General features: G+C 34.7%; 1 protein-coding gene across 5 annotated transcripts in view; it reads left to right on the top strand.

Annotated features, from left to right (window-relative positions):
- The window catches only part of wdr27 (WD repeat domain 27), an 82,232-nt gene that overhangs the window by 42,327 nt on the left and 24,836 nt on the right, over positions 1-15,069 (top strand). For all 5 annotated transcript variants that reach the window (XM_009307487.5, XM_073920171.1, XM_073920172.1 and 2 more), the window contains exons 23-24: positions 8,568-8,670; positions 12,272-12,370. In XM_009307487.5, coding sequence (XP_009305762.1) covers positions 8,568-8,670; positions 12,272-12,370 — 202 coding nt within the window. The remainder of the gene's footprint in view (positions 1-8,567; positions 8,671-12,271; positions 12,371-15,069) is intronic.

The raw sequence follows: 15,069 nt of genomic DNA on the forward strand, positions 1-15,069 counted from the left end.
AACTCGTGGATATGTAAGCAAGAGCATTTCCACACGCACAATGGGAAGTGAAGTAAACTGCTTTATAGCCTTAAGAAAATTATTTATCAGTGAGGCTAATCAGAAAAAAGCTTCAATTTGCTAGGGAGCATAAAGATTGGACTCTGGAGCATTGAAAATACTGTAGGTCTTTTGGTCTAATGAGTCAAGACTTGTCCTGTTTCAAAGTGATGGGCTCATCAGGGTAAGAAGAAAAGTGGATAAAGTTGAGGTCAGAATTAAAACCCCCTGAATTATTAGCCCCCTGTTTATTTTTTTTCCACCAATTTCTGTTTAAGGGAGAGATTTTTTCAACATATTTTTAAACATAGTAGTTTTAATAACTCATTTCTAATAACTGATTTATTAGGTCTTTGTCATGATGACAGTAAATTATTATTTTTATATTTAATATTTTATATTAACTTAAATTTAAATGTATATTAATTAGATATTTTTCAAGACAATTCTATACAGCTTAAAGTGACATTTAAATGCTTAACCAGGTTAATTAGGTTAACTAGGCAGGATAGGGTAATTAGGCAAGTTATTGTATAACAATGTTTTTTTCTGTAGACTATCAAAAATGTATATATACAGTAGCTTAAGGGGGCTAATAATTTTGACTTTAAAATGTTTTTTAATAAAAACTACTTTTATTCTAGTGGGTATAAAACAAATAAGACTTTCTCCAGAAAAAAAAAAAATCAGACATATTGTGAAAATTTTCTTGCTAAGTTAAACATCATTTGGGAAATATTTAAAAAGGGGAAAAAATCAAAGAGGTTTAATAACTTCTGATTTCTACTGTTTGCATCCATCATGCCTACCATACGTTCTGCACATGATTCTTGGTAGAATAGGTAGGTTTAGCAATGTTATGCGCCCAAAGAAAGAGGTCAGTTGACTACCTGAATAAACTGAAAGACCAGGTTTTTTCTTCCCTGATGACACTTGGATTTTGCAAGATTACAATGCCATTATTCATTGAGGTCAAATTGTGAAAGAGTTGTTCAGGGAGCATCAGAGATATTATTTATACATAGATTGGCCACCACAGGGTCCAGATCTTAACCTTATTGAGAATCTTTGGAATGTGCTGGAAAAGATTTTGCTCAGTGATCCGACTTTCCTATCATCAATACAAGATCTTGGCTAAAACTTTATGCATTTATGGATGGGAATAAATGTGGCACTGGTCTAAAGGTCTAAAATAATTATTATGAAACACTCTTATGCTACTGTAAACAAATATTTTTTTAAAGAAGCAGGATTTTCAATATAGCTTACAAAAAACTTTTTCTTCTCGAATAAAATTAACAGGTACAATGTCTTTGTCTAAATGACCCAATTCTGCTGAAGAAGATAATCATTACCTGGCTAAAAAAAGTTTTAATTTATGCTGGTTAAGTTTTACACAATATATTTACAGAAATAGAGTACCCAGGATAACCCTTTAAAAATGTGTATCCTTGGTTTTCCACAGACGTCATTACACCCGATTGGAAAAAAAAAAGACCTGAGAGTAAGTGACAATGATAGATTTTCATTTTTGAGTGAACTGTTCTTTTAAGAGCAGTCTGTAAATGCATCAGGGTGGAAAACAGATTTTAGACCCGTCTGTCCTCCTATGCAGGGAGAAACAAAACAAGAACAGAGACAGCAACTACAGATACCGGAAAGTTCCAGACTGTGAACATACTCTTCTCAGAACTTAGTGATATTTCATGTCTATATGGATATTCTGCACCTGAAACTCTCCATTCAGTTTTATTACCCTTATAAGGACAGCTGAAGGAATAGATGAGAGACATATTGTCCTTACTTTGTGAAATGGTGTAAATTGCTTGTACATCCTTTCTCCTATTATTCTTGGAGATCGTTTTGCCTATACGTCCAGAAATCTCCAGAAAGTGTTCCTGGTCAACTATTGGTTCCAGGTCAACTATTGGTCAGAACCATAGAACAACTTCATATATTATGTAAGCATGCCGTAAGTTTCACAACTGCCAGTTTCCTCCCAGAGGTAATCTTGTTCTATAACACCTAAGCAAAGCTATCCGTTAGCGTTCTCCTTAATCTCAGTTGCAGTTTCCCTACCACCGCACGACCCCCATGAAGTACGAGTTGTTTGTGCCATCTTTGCAGCCGATCACATTTGTTTTCTGTCTTGAGCTGCAGAAAAATGGCATCATTAACTCATTGGCTGAAATAACCTTTCAGAACAGCATATTTTCACTTCTCTGAAGGATTATTTCCAGTGGAAAGGAGAAAGGAAAATCGTCAAAAAGGAAATCGTGAAAAACACTTAAGACCGAAAACTAAAGATAAATGCAGGTCAAACACGGGAAACATGGATGGGAGCATATGTGAGAATTAGTGACATCATTTGCCTGCAGTCATTGACAAACTGAGGTCTGGCAATGGAGTCTTTCAGTGCAGGCCATTTTAAGTGTATTTTTCCATTTTTCCAAACGGCTGGCTCTTTGACAGCGCTCTGGCTTCAAGCACGTGAAAAGGCTTTATCTCCCCCTAGACTTCATTTAAAGCACAAGTGACATCATTCTGCAGGCCAAGACAAAACCTTCAGCCAAAAGCCAGGAAGCTCTGGAGGACTGAGACTTATGGAACATCTTCTCATCTTCTGTCGCTCTTTCTCTGTCTGTTCTGGCTCTGTATGTTTTGCATATCGCAGTTAAGAAAACATTTTGAACTTCAGACTAAGAGGAGAGCAGCAGCCCTGTGGACTTTGAATTATGTAGGAGAAATACTAGGAACAGAGCCTGAAGTGCTTGCTGAAGACTTTTTAAAACGTTCTCTTTTCTGAAGCACTTCTATGTCTAAAGCTGCACAGGAGGTCAGGGCACCGCTGGTGGGAGCGTGATTACTGAACAAACACTGTAAAAAAGCATTTTCCAGTGTTTGTAAATTCATAATTTATTTATTCCATAACTGCTGTCATTTTAGGAACTTGATTGGTGACTGATTATTTAATTAATGGTGGTACATAGTGAAAATGTAAAGTGATTGTGCTCTATAAGAATTTTTGAGGTCACCATGAAAGGGATAGTTAACCCAAACCAAAAAATAAAATTACCACTTCATTAACAGTTTCTCTCTTCTGTTGAACACCAAATAAGATATTTTGAAGAATGTTGGTTGCTGTCACCTATCAACTTCTGTAGAAGGAAAAAAAAATACTATAGAGTGTACTATATCTATTTTTTTTTACTTCTATATTATTTTTTAATATTAAAACACACACACACATAAAAAAAAAAATAATAATATATATATATATATATATATATATATATATATATATATACATAATACAAATATATAATATACATAAATATATAAATTCTGGGGGTAAAGCAGTGGCGCAGTAGGTAGTGCTGTTACCTCACAGCAAGAAGGTCACTGGTTCGATCCTCGGCTCAGTTGCCATTTCTGTGTGGAGTTTGCATGTTCTCCCAGCATTTGCGCTCTGGGTGCTCCGGTTGTGGCGACCCTGGATTAATGAAGGGACTAAGCCGACAAGAAAATAAAATGAAATGAAATATAAATACTGACCTTCAGTTTCAATTTAAATTAGCCTAAAACTCTTCAATTGACCTATTTTGTGTAGAGTTTATGCCTTTAAAATAATCTATGAAAGACTGCTAGATTTTAGAATTGATCTTATTTCGCTTTTAGGTAAAGTCTGATTTTCTCCCGTTCTAAATGTTTTTTTTAAATCCCTTATTAGATGTACATACAGTTGAAGTCAGAATTATGAACCCCCTTTTGATTTTTTTTTTCTTTTTTAAATATTTCCTAAATTATGTTTAATACAGCAAGGAAATTTTCACAGTATGTCTGATAATATTTTTTCTTCTGGAGAAAGTCTTATTTATTTTCTTTCGGCTAGAATAAAAGCAGTTTTAATTTTTTTCTGAATCATTTATTATTAGCCCCTTTAAGGAATTTGTTTTTCAGACTTATCTACAGAACAAACCATTATTATACACTTACCTAATTACTCTTACTATAGAGTCTACTTAACCTAATTAACCTAGTTAAGCCTTTAAATGTCACTTTAAGCTGTGTAGAAGTGTCTTGAAAAATATCAAGTAAAATATTATTTACTGTCATCATGACAAAGATAAAATAAAACAGTTATTAGAAACGAGTTATTAAAACTATTACGTTTAGAAATGTGTTGAAAAAATCTTCTCTCCATTAAACAAAAAATTAGGGAACAAAATAAACGGGGCGATTAATTCAGGAGGGCTAATAATTTCGACTTTAACTGTATGTAGAAGCAGCTTTCTGTTTCCAGTTTAATAATATTAACCTTCATTCTAGACTGAAGATTTAACTATATTTTAATCTGTACTGTTTTAACTTACTATACTGTATCTATATAAAGCAAAACTATTTTTATGGAATATTGGCATATTTATTATAAGTGATTTATCTGTGCACAATTGTTTACTGAATTATTGCTCACGAAATGCTGTACAGAGTATAATAAATCATGAAAATAATTGAATTTTTTTTTCATATAAACATGATCAAATAAATAATCAAACGAACTGCCCATGTTAATAATAACACTACTGCCCTGTTTGACTAACACAGAATATGGGTTATTTACAGTACATGGATTTGTGAAGGGAGTATTGTCATTTATGCTTACCCATACTCGAAACTGGGTGTTTTTTTTTGACCCATCTTAGTGCACACATATGAGTGAGAAGTTAGAGCACACACAAACACGCATACACACCCGGAGCAGTAGGTAGCTATTAGGAGTTATGTGCCTTGCTCAACTCCACACTTTATATAACAACCCAGCAGACACAGGACTTGACGAGGGTCAGATTGACGTTTTACCCCAACGTCATGGGATGTTGCATTTTGGGTGGAAATGAATATCGGGTTGATGTCAGAACCCATCATACAGATGTTGGATTTTGGTCACTTTCCAGCGCAACCTACAAACAACCAAATATCAACGTCTAATGATGTCACAGCTTGACGTTGTGTGGACGTTGCCACTATAACGTCTATCAGGCGTTGGATTTTGGTTGCCATACCTGATGAATAAATGTCAGTATTTGATGTCAATATGACAGTGGCTCAAGGTGTTGGTTCGACGTTGGATTTTGGTCACTTTTCAACACAACCTAAAATCAATCAAATATCACCATCATTTGACATCGTTATTGGACATCAAAATAACGTTGCCCTTAGACGCTGGCTAGACATTGAATTTTGGTCACCCAACATCACAACCTAAATCTAACCTAATATTAACGTCTATGACATTGTATGCCTGCTGGGAAGTCCAACTCTCTAACCATTAGTCCAACTGTCCCTAATTTTGCTATTGTATAAAACAAGTTTATTTTCATTCTGGTTTTAGAAGTGTCTGCAGGTTTACAAAGTCTCTAGTTGGCATTTTGTTTGTTTCCGCTCTGGTGGTTGAGTAAATGCGAAGAAAATATGTTGGCTTTAAACAATAAATTTGTTTATGCTTTCTCTTAAAGCTTAATCTTTTCTTGTAACGAGAACCAGATTAACCCTGCTTGCACAGACTGCAAATTAAGACCCAGACCTTAAAAAAAGCACTCTTAATTCATAGGCACGCAAAGCAATCACAACAACCAGACTCGCCTCACGTTGTGATGAGCATCGACCTCAAGCGGGCACTTCCATGATGTTTTTCTTTTCCTTTTGCAGTCTAATTTATTTTGACCTTTTGTATTATCATCTCTTGAATTGTCTGGTTATGTCTTTTTTATTTTGTAGTTTTGTTTTTATTGTAAAAACTGAAACAGCATGCGTTGGCAGTCTGTGCAGTCTCATTAAAAGAGTTAATTTATTACATGGTTGTGCTGCTCCATAAATGCCGATGCTATGGCTAGCATTAAATCGTTTATATGCCCCTTTTGTGACTTTCTTAATGACATAATGATCTCATTAGGCAAGAATCATAGGTTTATGTTTATGAAAAGCTTAGGGTTAAGCACTAAGGGTAATTTCCCCTCTGTGGATTAAAAAAAAAATACTTTTCAAAACATTGATGCTCTCAGTGCAGACCAATGAATGTTCATGTGTTTGCTGAAATTCCGTGCGGTTATATCTAATCCAAAGAAAACACACAATGACCCACTAAACTATGGGTCCTATGTGATCAGCCACTAAAAATATTCAGTACGTGTCTGCTAACACTTTACTAGGATGGACCTCCAACAGACTAAACAACAAAGAGTAGCCAATTAAATATGAATTAAATGTTCTTTTTTTATAGTAAAATAAAATGTAAATTCCATAATAAGCTTTATTTTTATTGTTTTGGTAAAGGGATAGTTCATTTAAAACTGAAGATTCTGTCTTTATTTACTCATCCTTCACTTGTCACAAACCTATTTGGCTTTTTTTTCTGTTGAACACAAAAGATATTCTGAGGAACGTGTAATCCTGTAACCACTAGCTTTCATAGCAGTTGTTTTTCATACTATGGAAGTTACCGGTTAAAGTTTTTCAGCTTTCTTTCGCATATCTTCATTCAAGAGTTCACACTTGGCTGATGATTAATTATGAGCTACTTTGGCATGCTGTCCCGGGAGAGAGCCATGAGCTCATAAGATCTGATAAAAATCCTAACGGGTGTGCAACAATCAGGTTTTGGAAGTATTTTCTCAATAGGAATCAGATTTTTAACAATAACTGATACAGAGCTCGAAATTAACCTTTTTATTTGGTAGCACCGATGCTCCCAACTTAGTAAATTTAGGAGCACCAGAAAAAATTTAGGAGCATGGACGAAAATGAGTAAGCGCCACTGCAAATTGTATACAGTAATAACGAATTTATTGTATTTGAAAATAACATCAATCAGGACTAACAAAAAACAGAAACATCTATTTATCTAATGATGTGACAACTTTAATAATATTTGCACAAAAATTCCAAAATGAATGTCCAATAACTATAAAGTATCAATGACGTCGATGATAACAATATTAGTAACAATGAATTACATTTCTCATGCCTTGAATGTGCTTGAATGAGATGTCCTATAAAAAGTCCTTCTGTTACATTATGAAGCATAAATCTATGATTTCCATCAAATAAAAATGAAGCATTGCAGTAGGAAATATACTTTTTGCACTATTCTTTTTATATGCATGTCAATTTGTACACGTGCACAGTCAGGGAAACTGCACATTCTACATGCAGTCTCGTTGAGCAGGGCAGGGCAGAGCAGGATTCTTGCGATGACCACCCAGACTATACCGTTTTGTCATGAGCTGCAGTTTCGGTTAAAACTTAGTAAAGTCAAGGACTATGGAATATACTCCCTATCAGCACGGTTAATTTTGGATTCATTTTTGGCCGCATATAGGACCAAAATGGTCACAATTTCGAGCCCTGTGATTTAACTTTAAGCTAGGAAGCAAAATATCATATCTTCAGGATTTTTTTTTTTTCATGAAAATTTTTCACAAAGATTTCACAATTGTAAATAGCATTTTGCTTTTATTATCAGTCTCAAAACAAAAGAAGAGCACAGTCTTATACTGTCCCCTTGTTCTTTTGTCTGATTTTCACATACTTTACTTCAAATTAAAGGTTGCAATGTTGTGATTCACAAACTTAGCTGATTAACTCATGGCTTAAAATACTAATTACTCTCTGGAGAAGTATACAAAAAAGGTTTTTGCTGAGATTGAATTCAGAGTTTGTTTTACTTTTACTTATTTAATTCACATTCTCCATTGAACACAGGGAAATGTGGTCTAGCAATTGCCAGCACAATCCCCTGCACCGGAGTAATGAAGTGAAGCATCGTCTCATGTGTATTCTGAAGTTTCTTCCCACATTATTTAGCATAGTCCCTCTGGAACACATTGGAGCCTGATGAAACGTGAATCCTGACTGTTAGATCACACCTTCATGTAGAAAAATTCAAGCTCCAGATGTGTTACCCTACTCCGCTGAATATTACTTTGTGCTTTTGGACATACTTGATGTCCTTTTAGTCATCACAGTGCTCCAGAAGATGATTAGTGTCTGTTAAATGAATATTTACATACTGAAAGAGGTGATGTCTACAGAGAGAGCCAAAAGTAGCCCTGGAAATGAAAAACTGATTGTAAACAGATCTACTGGAGGACTGATGACCCTTTTGATTTTCATGCCAAAGGCTTAGCTTTCCTAAATGTTTTGTTTCCAGGTACCCCTTTCTGACTGGTCAAGTGAAATGTGAATATTGTGGTATAAACACAATACAAATGTGTCCATAATAATAGCAATAGGTATTTATAATATATGGTATTGAGTCTAAATATATCTATGTGCTCTCTTAATATGCTTAACAGACAATGAAGTGTATTCTAATGAATAAATATTTAAATTGAAACATAAAGGCCAAAAATAGGCCTTATAGTGTTGCATATGTTATTCACAAGTGACTGCAAACTGTAAACTATTTTAACTAGGCATAAATATAAACTAATTTATGTTTTCGTTTTTTGTTTTTTTATCTCTGTCAGGTGTGTTCGCCGCTATGAGAGCCATGTTAACCGCTGTCTTCACTGCACTGCAGCCTTTTCACCCTGCGGCCGCTTCATCGCTACTGGCTCAGAGGACCATTCTGTGAGTAGATTTAATACACCTCCTGTTACAATGTTCTTGTCTTGGTTTCTTTCAGCTTGTCTTCTCCTTGTGTTTATTGCGACTAGCCTCCCTGTGTTTTAGTGGAGTGTTTTATGGTGTCGTGATAAGCACGAGGTGTAATAGAATTCAAAAGGCCAGTAATTCATCATTCCCCCTACAATATTCACAAGCTTAGTATAGAATGTACTGTGTGGTCGTAAAGCAGATATCACGAGCTTGTGTGTCTTGACATTCAGGACCGCAGATACCACATTTTTCACATTTTAGATTAAACAGCATTTCAAATAGCTTTTAAACCTCATAGTGAGTAATACGGACACAAGCTTTTTAATTTCTTAATAAATGGATGGGTTGACGGATAGATTTATAGACTATTTAATTGATTGATTGATTGATTGATTGATTGATTGATTGATTGATTGGTTGGTTGGTTGGTTGGTTGGTTGGTTGGTTGGTGGATGGATGGATGGATAGAAAGAAAGAAAATTCATAGATTGGTTGGTTGGTTGGTTGGTTGGTTGGTTGGTTGGTTGGTTGGTTGGTTGGTTGCATGGATGGAGGGATGGATGGAGGGATGGGTGGAAGGATGGATGAATGAAAAAAATTTACTGATAAATGAATATACTTATCGGTTGGTTGGTTGGTGGATGATGGATGGATGGATGGATGGATGGATAAAAATGGACTGATAAATGGATATACTTGTAGGTTGGTTGGTTGATAGATAGATGGATAGAATATTGATTATTAAATAGATAGACTTTATGGTTGGTTGGTTGGATGGATGGATGGATATAAAATTGATTGATAAATGGATAGACTCACTGATTGGCTGGTTGGTGGATGATGAATGGATAGATGACAAGAAAATTGATTGATAAGTGGATAGACTTATTGATTGGTTAGATGGATGAATAGAAAATTGATTGATTGGTTGATTAGTTGGTTGGTTAATTGATTGGTTGATTGGTTGATTGATTGGTTGGTTGATTGGTTGATTGATTGATTGACAAATAAATGGATAGACAGACAAAGACAGACAGACAGGTTTTCTCCATTTTGCTACTACTCTTTTTCCATTGACCTCTTTATTTTTCCTTTTCTGAGTCTTATCATATCCAGCAGCTGCATCACATTTACTTCAGAGCTCCTCCATGTCTTGCGTCCTTTGCCAGAATTGTCAAAACAATTCAGTCATATGAGAAAAACACTGGGATATCCATACTTCCACGGTGTTCTGTTGTTAAAAGGGCTCTGTGACCTTGGAAAAAAAGAGTGGATGTTACAATACTCAATTCCATGACAAATGACTTGTGATATTGGGTTTTAGATCACGCAAATGCTCACAAATGACCTAGATTTAGGAATTCACCAAGAAATATTTTGAATTTGGCACTATTTGTAGGTCACTAATGAAATAAAATATGATAAGTTTCAAATACAATTGATTATATGAATGTGTTTGTACAGATGGTTAGATTCAGTGAATGCCTAGATGATGTGTCTGCTTATTGTAAAATCATCAGTTTGCCACCATTTATATATTTCTCTCTAATAATCACAATCAAAAACTTGAATAAACTGTTTATTTTGGTCTTTACGAATCAATTAAATGACTTTTCCATATGTGTCACTTTGCCATTTGCTCCCTCAGTGTAGGAGGACTGCCATCACTGCTCTGTTTGTGTATGTGTGTTTAGACTTTGCTCAAGTCAGTGGAATAATATATGCGCGTTGATAGCTATTATTAATCGCCAGCACTGGGTAAAGCAGGATAGTTTTGAGAAGATCTCTCTCCACAGCACCGCCTGCTTTCCAGTGTTTCTTGGAAGCCGAGCTGAGACAACAGTAGTGAGCTACTATGCTGTTATTTGTGGCTGTCGTGAGACATCCATAATCCAGATGAATTTGTTGATACATTCTGTATTTCACTAGACAATCAAAAAAAAGTGAACCCCATCTCCCCATAATTTCATTAATACCAAGCCACATTATTTTTAAGCCATAAGCAACAAATATAATTATGATAAACAACAAATGATTGATTTTGACCACATTTAGGACTGAGGACATGGAAAGTATGGTAGCTTGTGCTATTTTCCTAAACTTTTAACCATCTGTGTTGACATTACTCATCAGAAGCAGTTTAAGAGGATAGTTTACCCAAAACATAAAACAAAAACTCCTGTCATCAATTCCCCATCTTTATGTCATTGTGGCTTTCTTCTATGGAGGAAAAAGAATATTAATAATAATTGTCCAAACCAAGAAATTTGAATCTACGTAAGTAAGAAAAATATGATAAACTGGAAAATTGCTGATAAGACCATTCAATAAGTGACTTTTTTTAATGTTTCAGTTAATCTGTGAACCTTGTAGATTTATAAAATGGCTACCAGAGAGTAGGAAAAAACATATACAGGAAAAAAATATATTATTATTTTGATACATTCTTATAAAGCAAAATGATCAGTCTGTGCAAAAAAACAACAATATTGCTTGATGCATTGTTGGCATTACTGTAGGTCTTGTTTAAAGTGTCTGCAGTGTATCTGTTGACCTTTCAGTGTCACATGTGAAGATAATCAAGTTAAAGTTGATTTAGAAATTATTGTAGATAAGGACATCTGCTGAATACCTTAAATATACACGTAATTAGATGTTGCAAAAAGCTGTTAGTAATCTCTGGCTTCTTTCTGGCACTCAGACTTCCACAGAACACCCTTAGTGTGTTTAACAGGCCTGAATAAATAACATATGAAGGGACGCAAACAGTCTGCTTGGGTAAAAGCTTAATCGCTTAAATTGTAGAAAAAATGCCCTACTCTTTAAAAGTTTGCAGTTGTAGATTTTGTTTAGATTGTTATTAAAAGAAGTCCTATTCTAACCCAGACTACATTTATTTAAAAATAAATACAGTACAATTATTCTACTAAATATTTTACTGTAAATACAACTTTAGGATTGTTTGATGAATTCAGAGTTTACAGTAAATGTGTTTAATTTACAAAAATCTTTATAAAAATAAAAAAATTATATATTTACTGTGAGTTTAATGTATTCTTGTAAGAATTCCTTTAAATAAATCATACTGACCCCAAACTTTTGATCAAATCGAAATGACTGTTTGAATTTTGCATATTTGCTGATCTTTTGGCATTTTTAGACACTTTTGCCAAAAATATATGTCAAAATGCTGTTAGGTAAATTTTATATTTATTAAATCTGTCCCTCTTTAACAGTTAACAGTTAGAAATATGTAAGTTTTTTTTTTTTTTGTCATGTTCTGTGTTTCAAATTGTAAGTCTTTGTTATTATCTGGATAGTTGATATTTCACTCTGTTCAAACCACAGATTCTTTATTGCACAAGGTATTATTGATTGGACAAACACAGGATATGGCATGAGGTAACATTTGGCCTCATCACCATATTTTACTGCTTCTCTCAGACCCTTCAGCTAAATTAAATGTATAAAAGTATCTGTGATTGTGTGAATATGTGATAAGGCAAGCAGTTTAGTTAGTATGGTTAATTAATTTGTTTTATGTTCTATTTTGAGACTTTGTTCTTTCTTCCAGGCCTATATATATGACACACGCAGCAGCATTTTTCTCCATAAACTCCAGAGACACTCTGAAACTGTCCTGAATGTGGCTTTCAACCCTGCCAAGCCAGAGGTAAAAACGTATTCAATTCTAAAACCACAATTTTTAATTAACAGTTTTCACGAATTTCCCATTGCTTGTCACATCTGGGTTAAAGGGTGAATATGAGATTAGCAGAGAACATTTATTTGCACATTAAACTTTTATTGAAGCAAATGAGAGTAATTTAACAAGAACCAGGGGTGATAGCGTTCCGGCACCACGCCGGATTTCCGGCGTACTGTGGCTGCGGGGAAAAAAATCAGGTTCACGGATATTGATCTGTCATTTCTCTAGATTCACATAATTCACTCACTGCTACTGATTATTTGTGTAATTTAGAGAGCTTTATAAATTATAACGGATCTTTGTGAGATCTCTATGAACTAAGATTAGTGACGCTTTTTAGTGATAATAAGAGGAGCGTGCTTTGCACTTTCCAGGCTATAATCCATTCAGAATTTGTATGAAACTTTCGTTTTCGGCACATATACGCTGATATGTTTTGGGAATGACATCTGCATATTTACGCTGGGTTTATTCTCGAAATAACGGTGAAGAAATAGACGGGACAAAAATATATTTCCCCCTTCTCCTTAAACAACTTAGTGTTTCAGCTATGAAAGAGTTCAGTTTTGTATGTAGCCTAATGGCAAAGTGTTTATATTTAGTTTCGTTTTTTATTCGGCTTATTTAGAAAAACGTTTGGAGCATTTTTTATTCGTTAAAAATAAGTTTTTTTTTAACGAACAGCACCCAGCGGAAGACCATCATTGTCTGTTTGATCAGTTTGCCTTCTCAGATCATCACCACTTGCCTAAAATAAAAGATATAAAACAGTTCAAGTATAAAACAATGGCAGCTTAAACGTTAAAAAATGTGTGCTATTAGGCGCATAGTTTGCTTATAAAAAGCTTGCAGGACATCGAGGCGCCAGAGCAATCACTTGCATTTTTTCAGGGGGAGCAATTTAAAGTTATCCGTCATTTTTGCTCACAAAGTACGAGTAATACATCAAAAAACGTTACAGCGTTTTTATAAAATAAAGAAAACCAAAATTATGCGCTTTCTGTCGTCTGGTTTTTGAACAGGAGCGCTTAACAAAATGAAGCAAAATGTATATGCCTCACAGACATAATAAATATATTTATAGAAAGCTTTAAATTATTACTTAACGAAATAAAACAAATCGAAAACAAAAAAACTCCTTCATGTAATCCGTAAAGATGAATTTCTAAAGGCGAGTCCAAGAGGAGATTGCCAGTCAGGATCTTTGCGACACTGACTCAGAATAAGTTTATTCATAAATAATTAAGATATGTCCTTACTCTTTCCTCGACACATTCATTGTTATTTGTTTTTGCCGGTGCTTGGGGCGAGTTTTAGCTTATTGTGTGCGCTTGAACGCGGATTCACAGTAGCAGTTTTAACATGGAGTGACACGACATCTGACGTACAGATGACACTGGCACATGCCACTGTAGTGACACTTCCAGTGGCATGTCCGTTTTTCCACTGTCTTGTGTCACTCGCTAGTGGCATGTCTAGTGACCTGTGTCACTCAGAGTGTCGCGCTGCATGTCACTGCAGTGACATCGACACCCGGCGAAGCTTATGACATTAATTAACACGAGCAAAACCATATTTAATCATTAAGCGACATTTAACCTAATTTATCGCGTCGCAAGTTAGTTTATTTGCTGAGCTACTCCACGATGTTTTAATTTAAACGCATTTATTTTATGTATTTGTAGTCATACTTCCGTACGTAATATAGTCATTTGACAGTACATGTCAGTCAAATTTATTGTGGCATGCTTATGTATGGGAGGGGTTACACTTATCTGTTGTACTGTATATTATTGCATCCTGGCAGTTTCTTTGTTCCCTACAATATGGACTTCTCTATGTTTTTAATTCATTCATTTATTTTATTATTTAACTTATTTTCATTTTAAGGTATTTTAAATAATATCCTTTAAAAAGTTATAATAAAATGCATGTTGAAAACTCATAACATATATGCATGTAAGATAACAGGTGTCATTTGCCTAATGATTTTTAAATATTAAAGCAAAGAGACTTATAAGATTAATGTGCTTATAACGTGCTTATACTGACACCTACTGGCACATGTCACAAGATCACTGACACTGGCATGTGTCACTGACATTACTGGCATGTGTCTAAAAAGAGCCACTTGACAATAATGATGATCAGGGTTACACATAGCCTGTAAATATATTTGGGCCCAGGGGCCCACAAGTTATGTGTTAAAAGTGCGTTGCATACATAGTACCCCCACCCCTACTCACCTCAGGGGCAAGGAAAAAAAGTTCAGGCTCAGGAATTTTTTCCACTATCAGCCCTGTAATTGACCAATATGCATAAACGATACCAGCCAAAGAACAAAATAAAAATCAGGTATATATACAATACAATATATGTAGGCATGTAAGAATGTACAAACAAAACTAATTACCTAAATAATGAACTGATTGGTCACCATGGACACAAATGAAAGCATACTTTAGAATTAGAAACTATTACAACAAACAAGGGAAAACACACTTATTCCATGGTCTGTAGAAATCTCTTATTGATTTTTTAATGCACAAGTAGTTCCAGTCAGTTTTTTTTCACTGTTTAAAATAAATGTGTGACTCTCAAACATTAGTAACCATAGTAACTCACTGACAGTTGTGGGAGCCTTCATTACATGAAATCTTAAG

This window comes from Danio rerio, chromosome 13 (genome assembly GCF_049306965.1).
Source record: "Danio rerio strain Tuebingen ecotype United States chromosome 13, GRCz12tu, whole genome shotgun sequence".
Classification (NCBI taxonomy): Eukaryota; Metazoa; Chordata; class Actinopteri; order Cypriniformes; family Danionidae; genus Danio; species Danio rerio.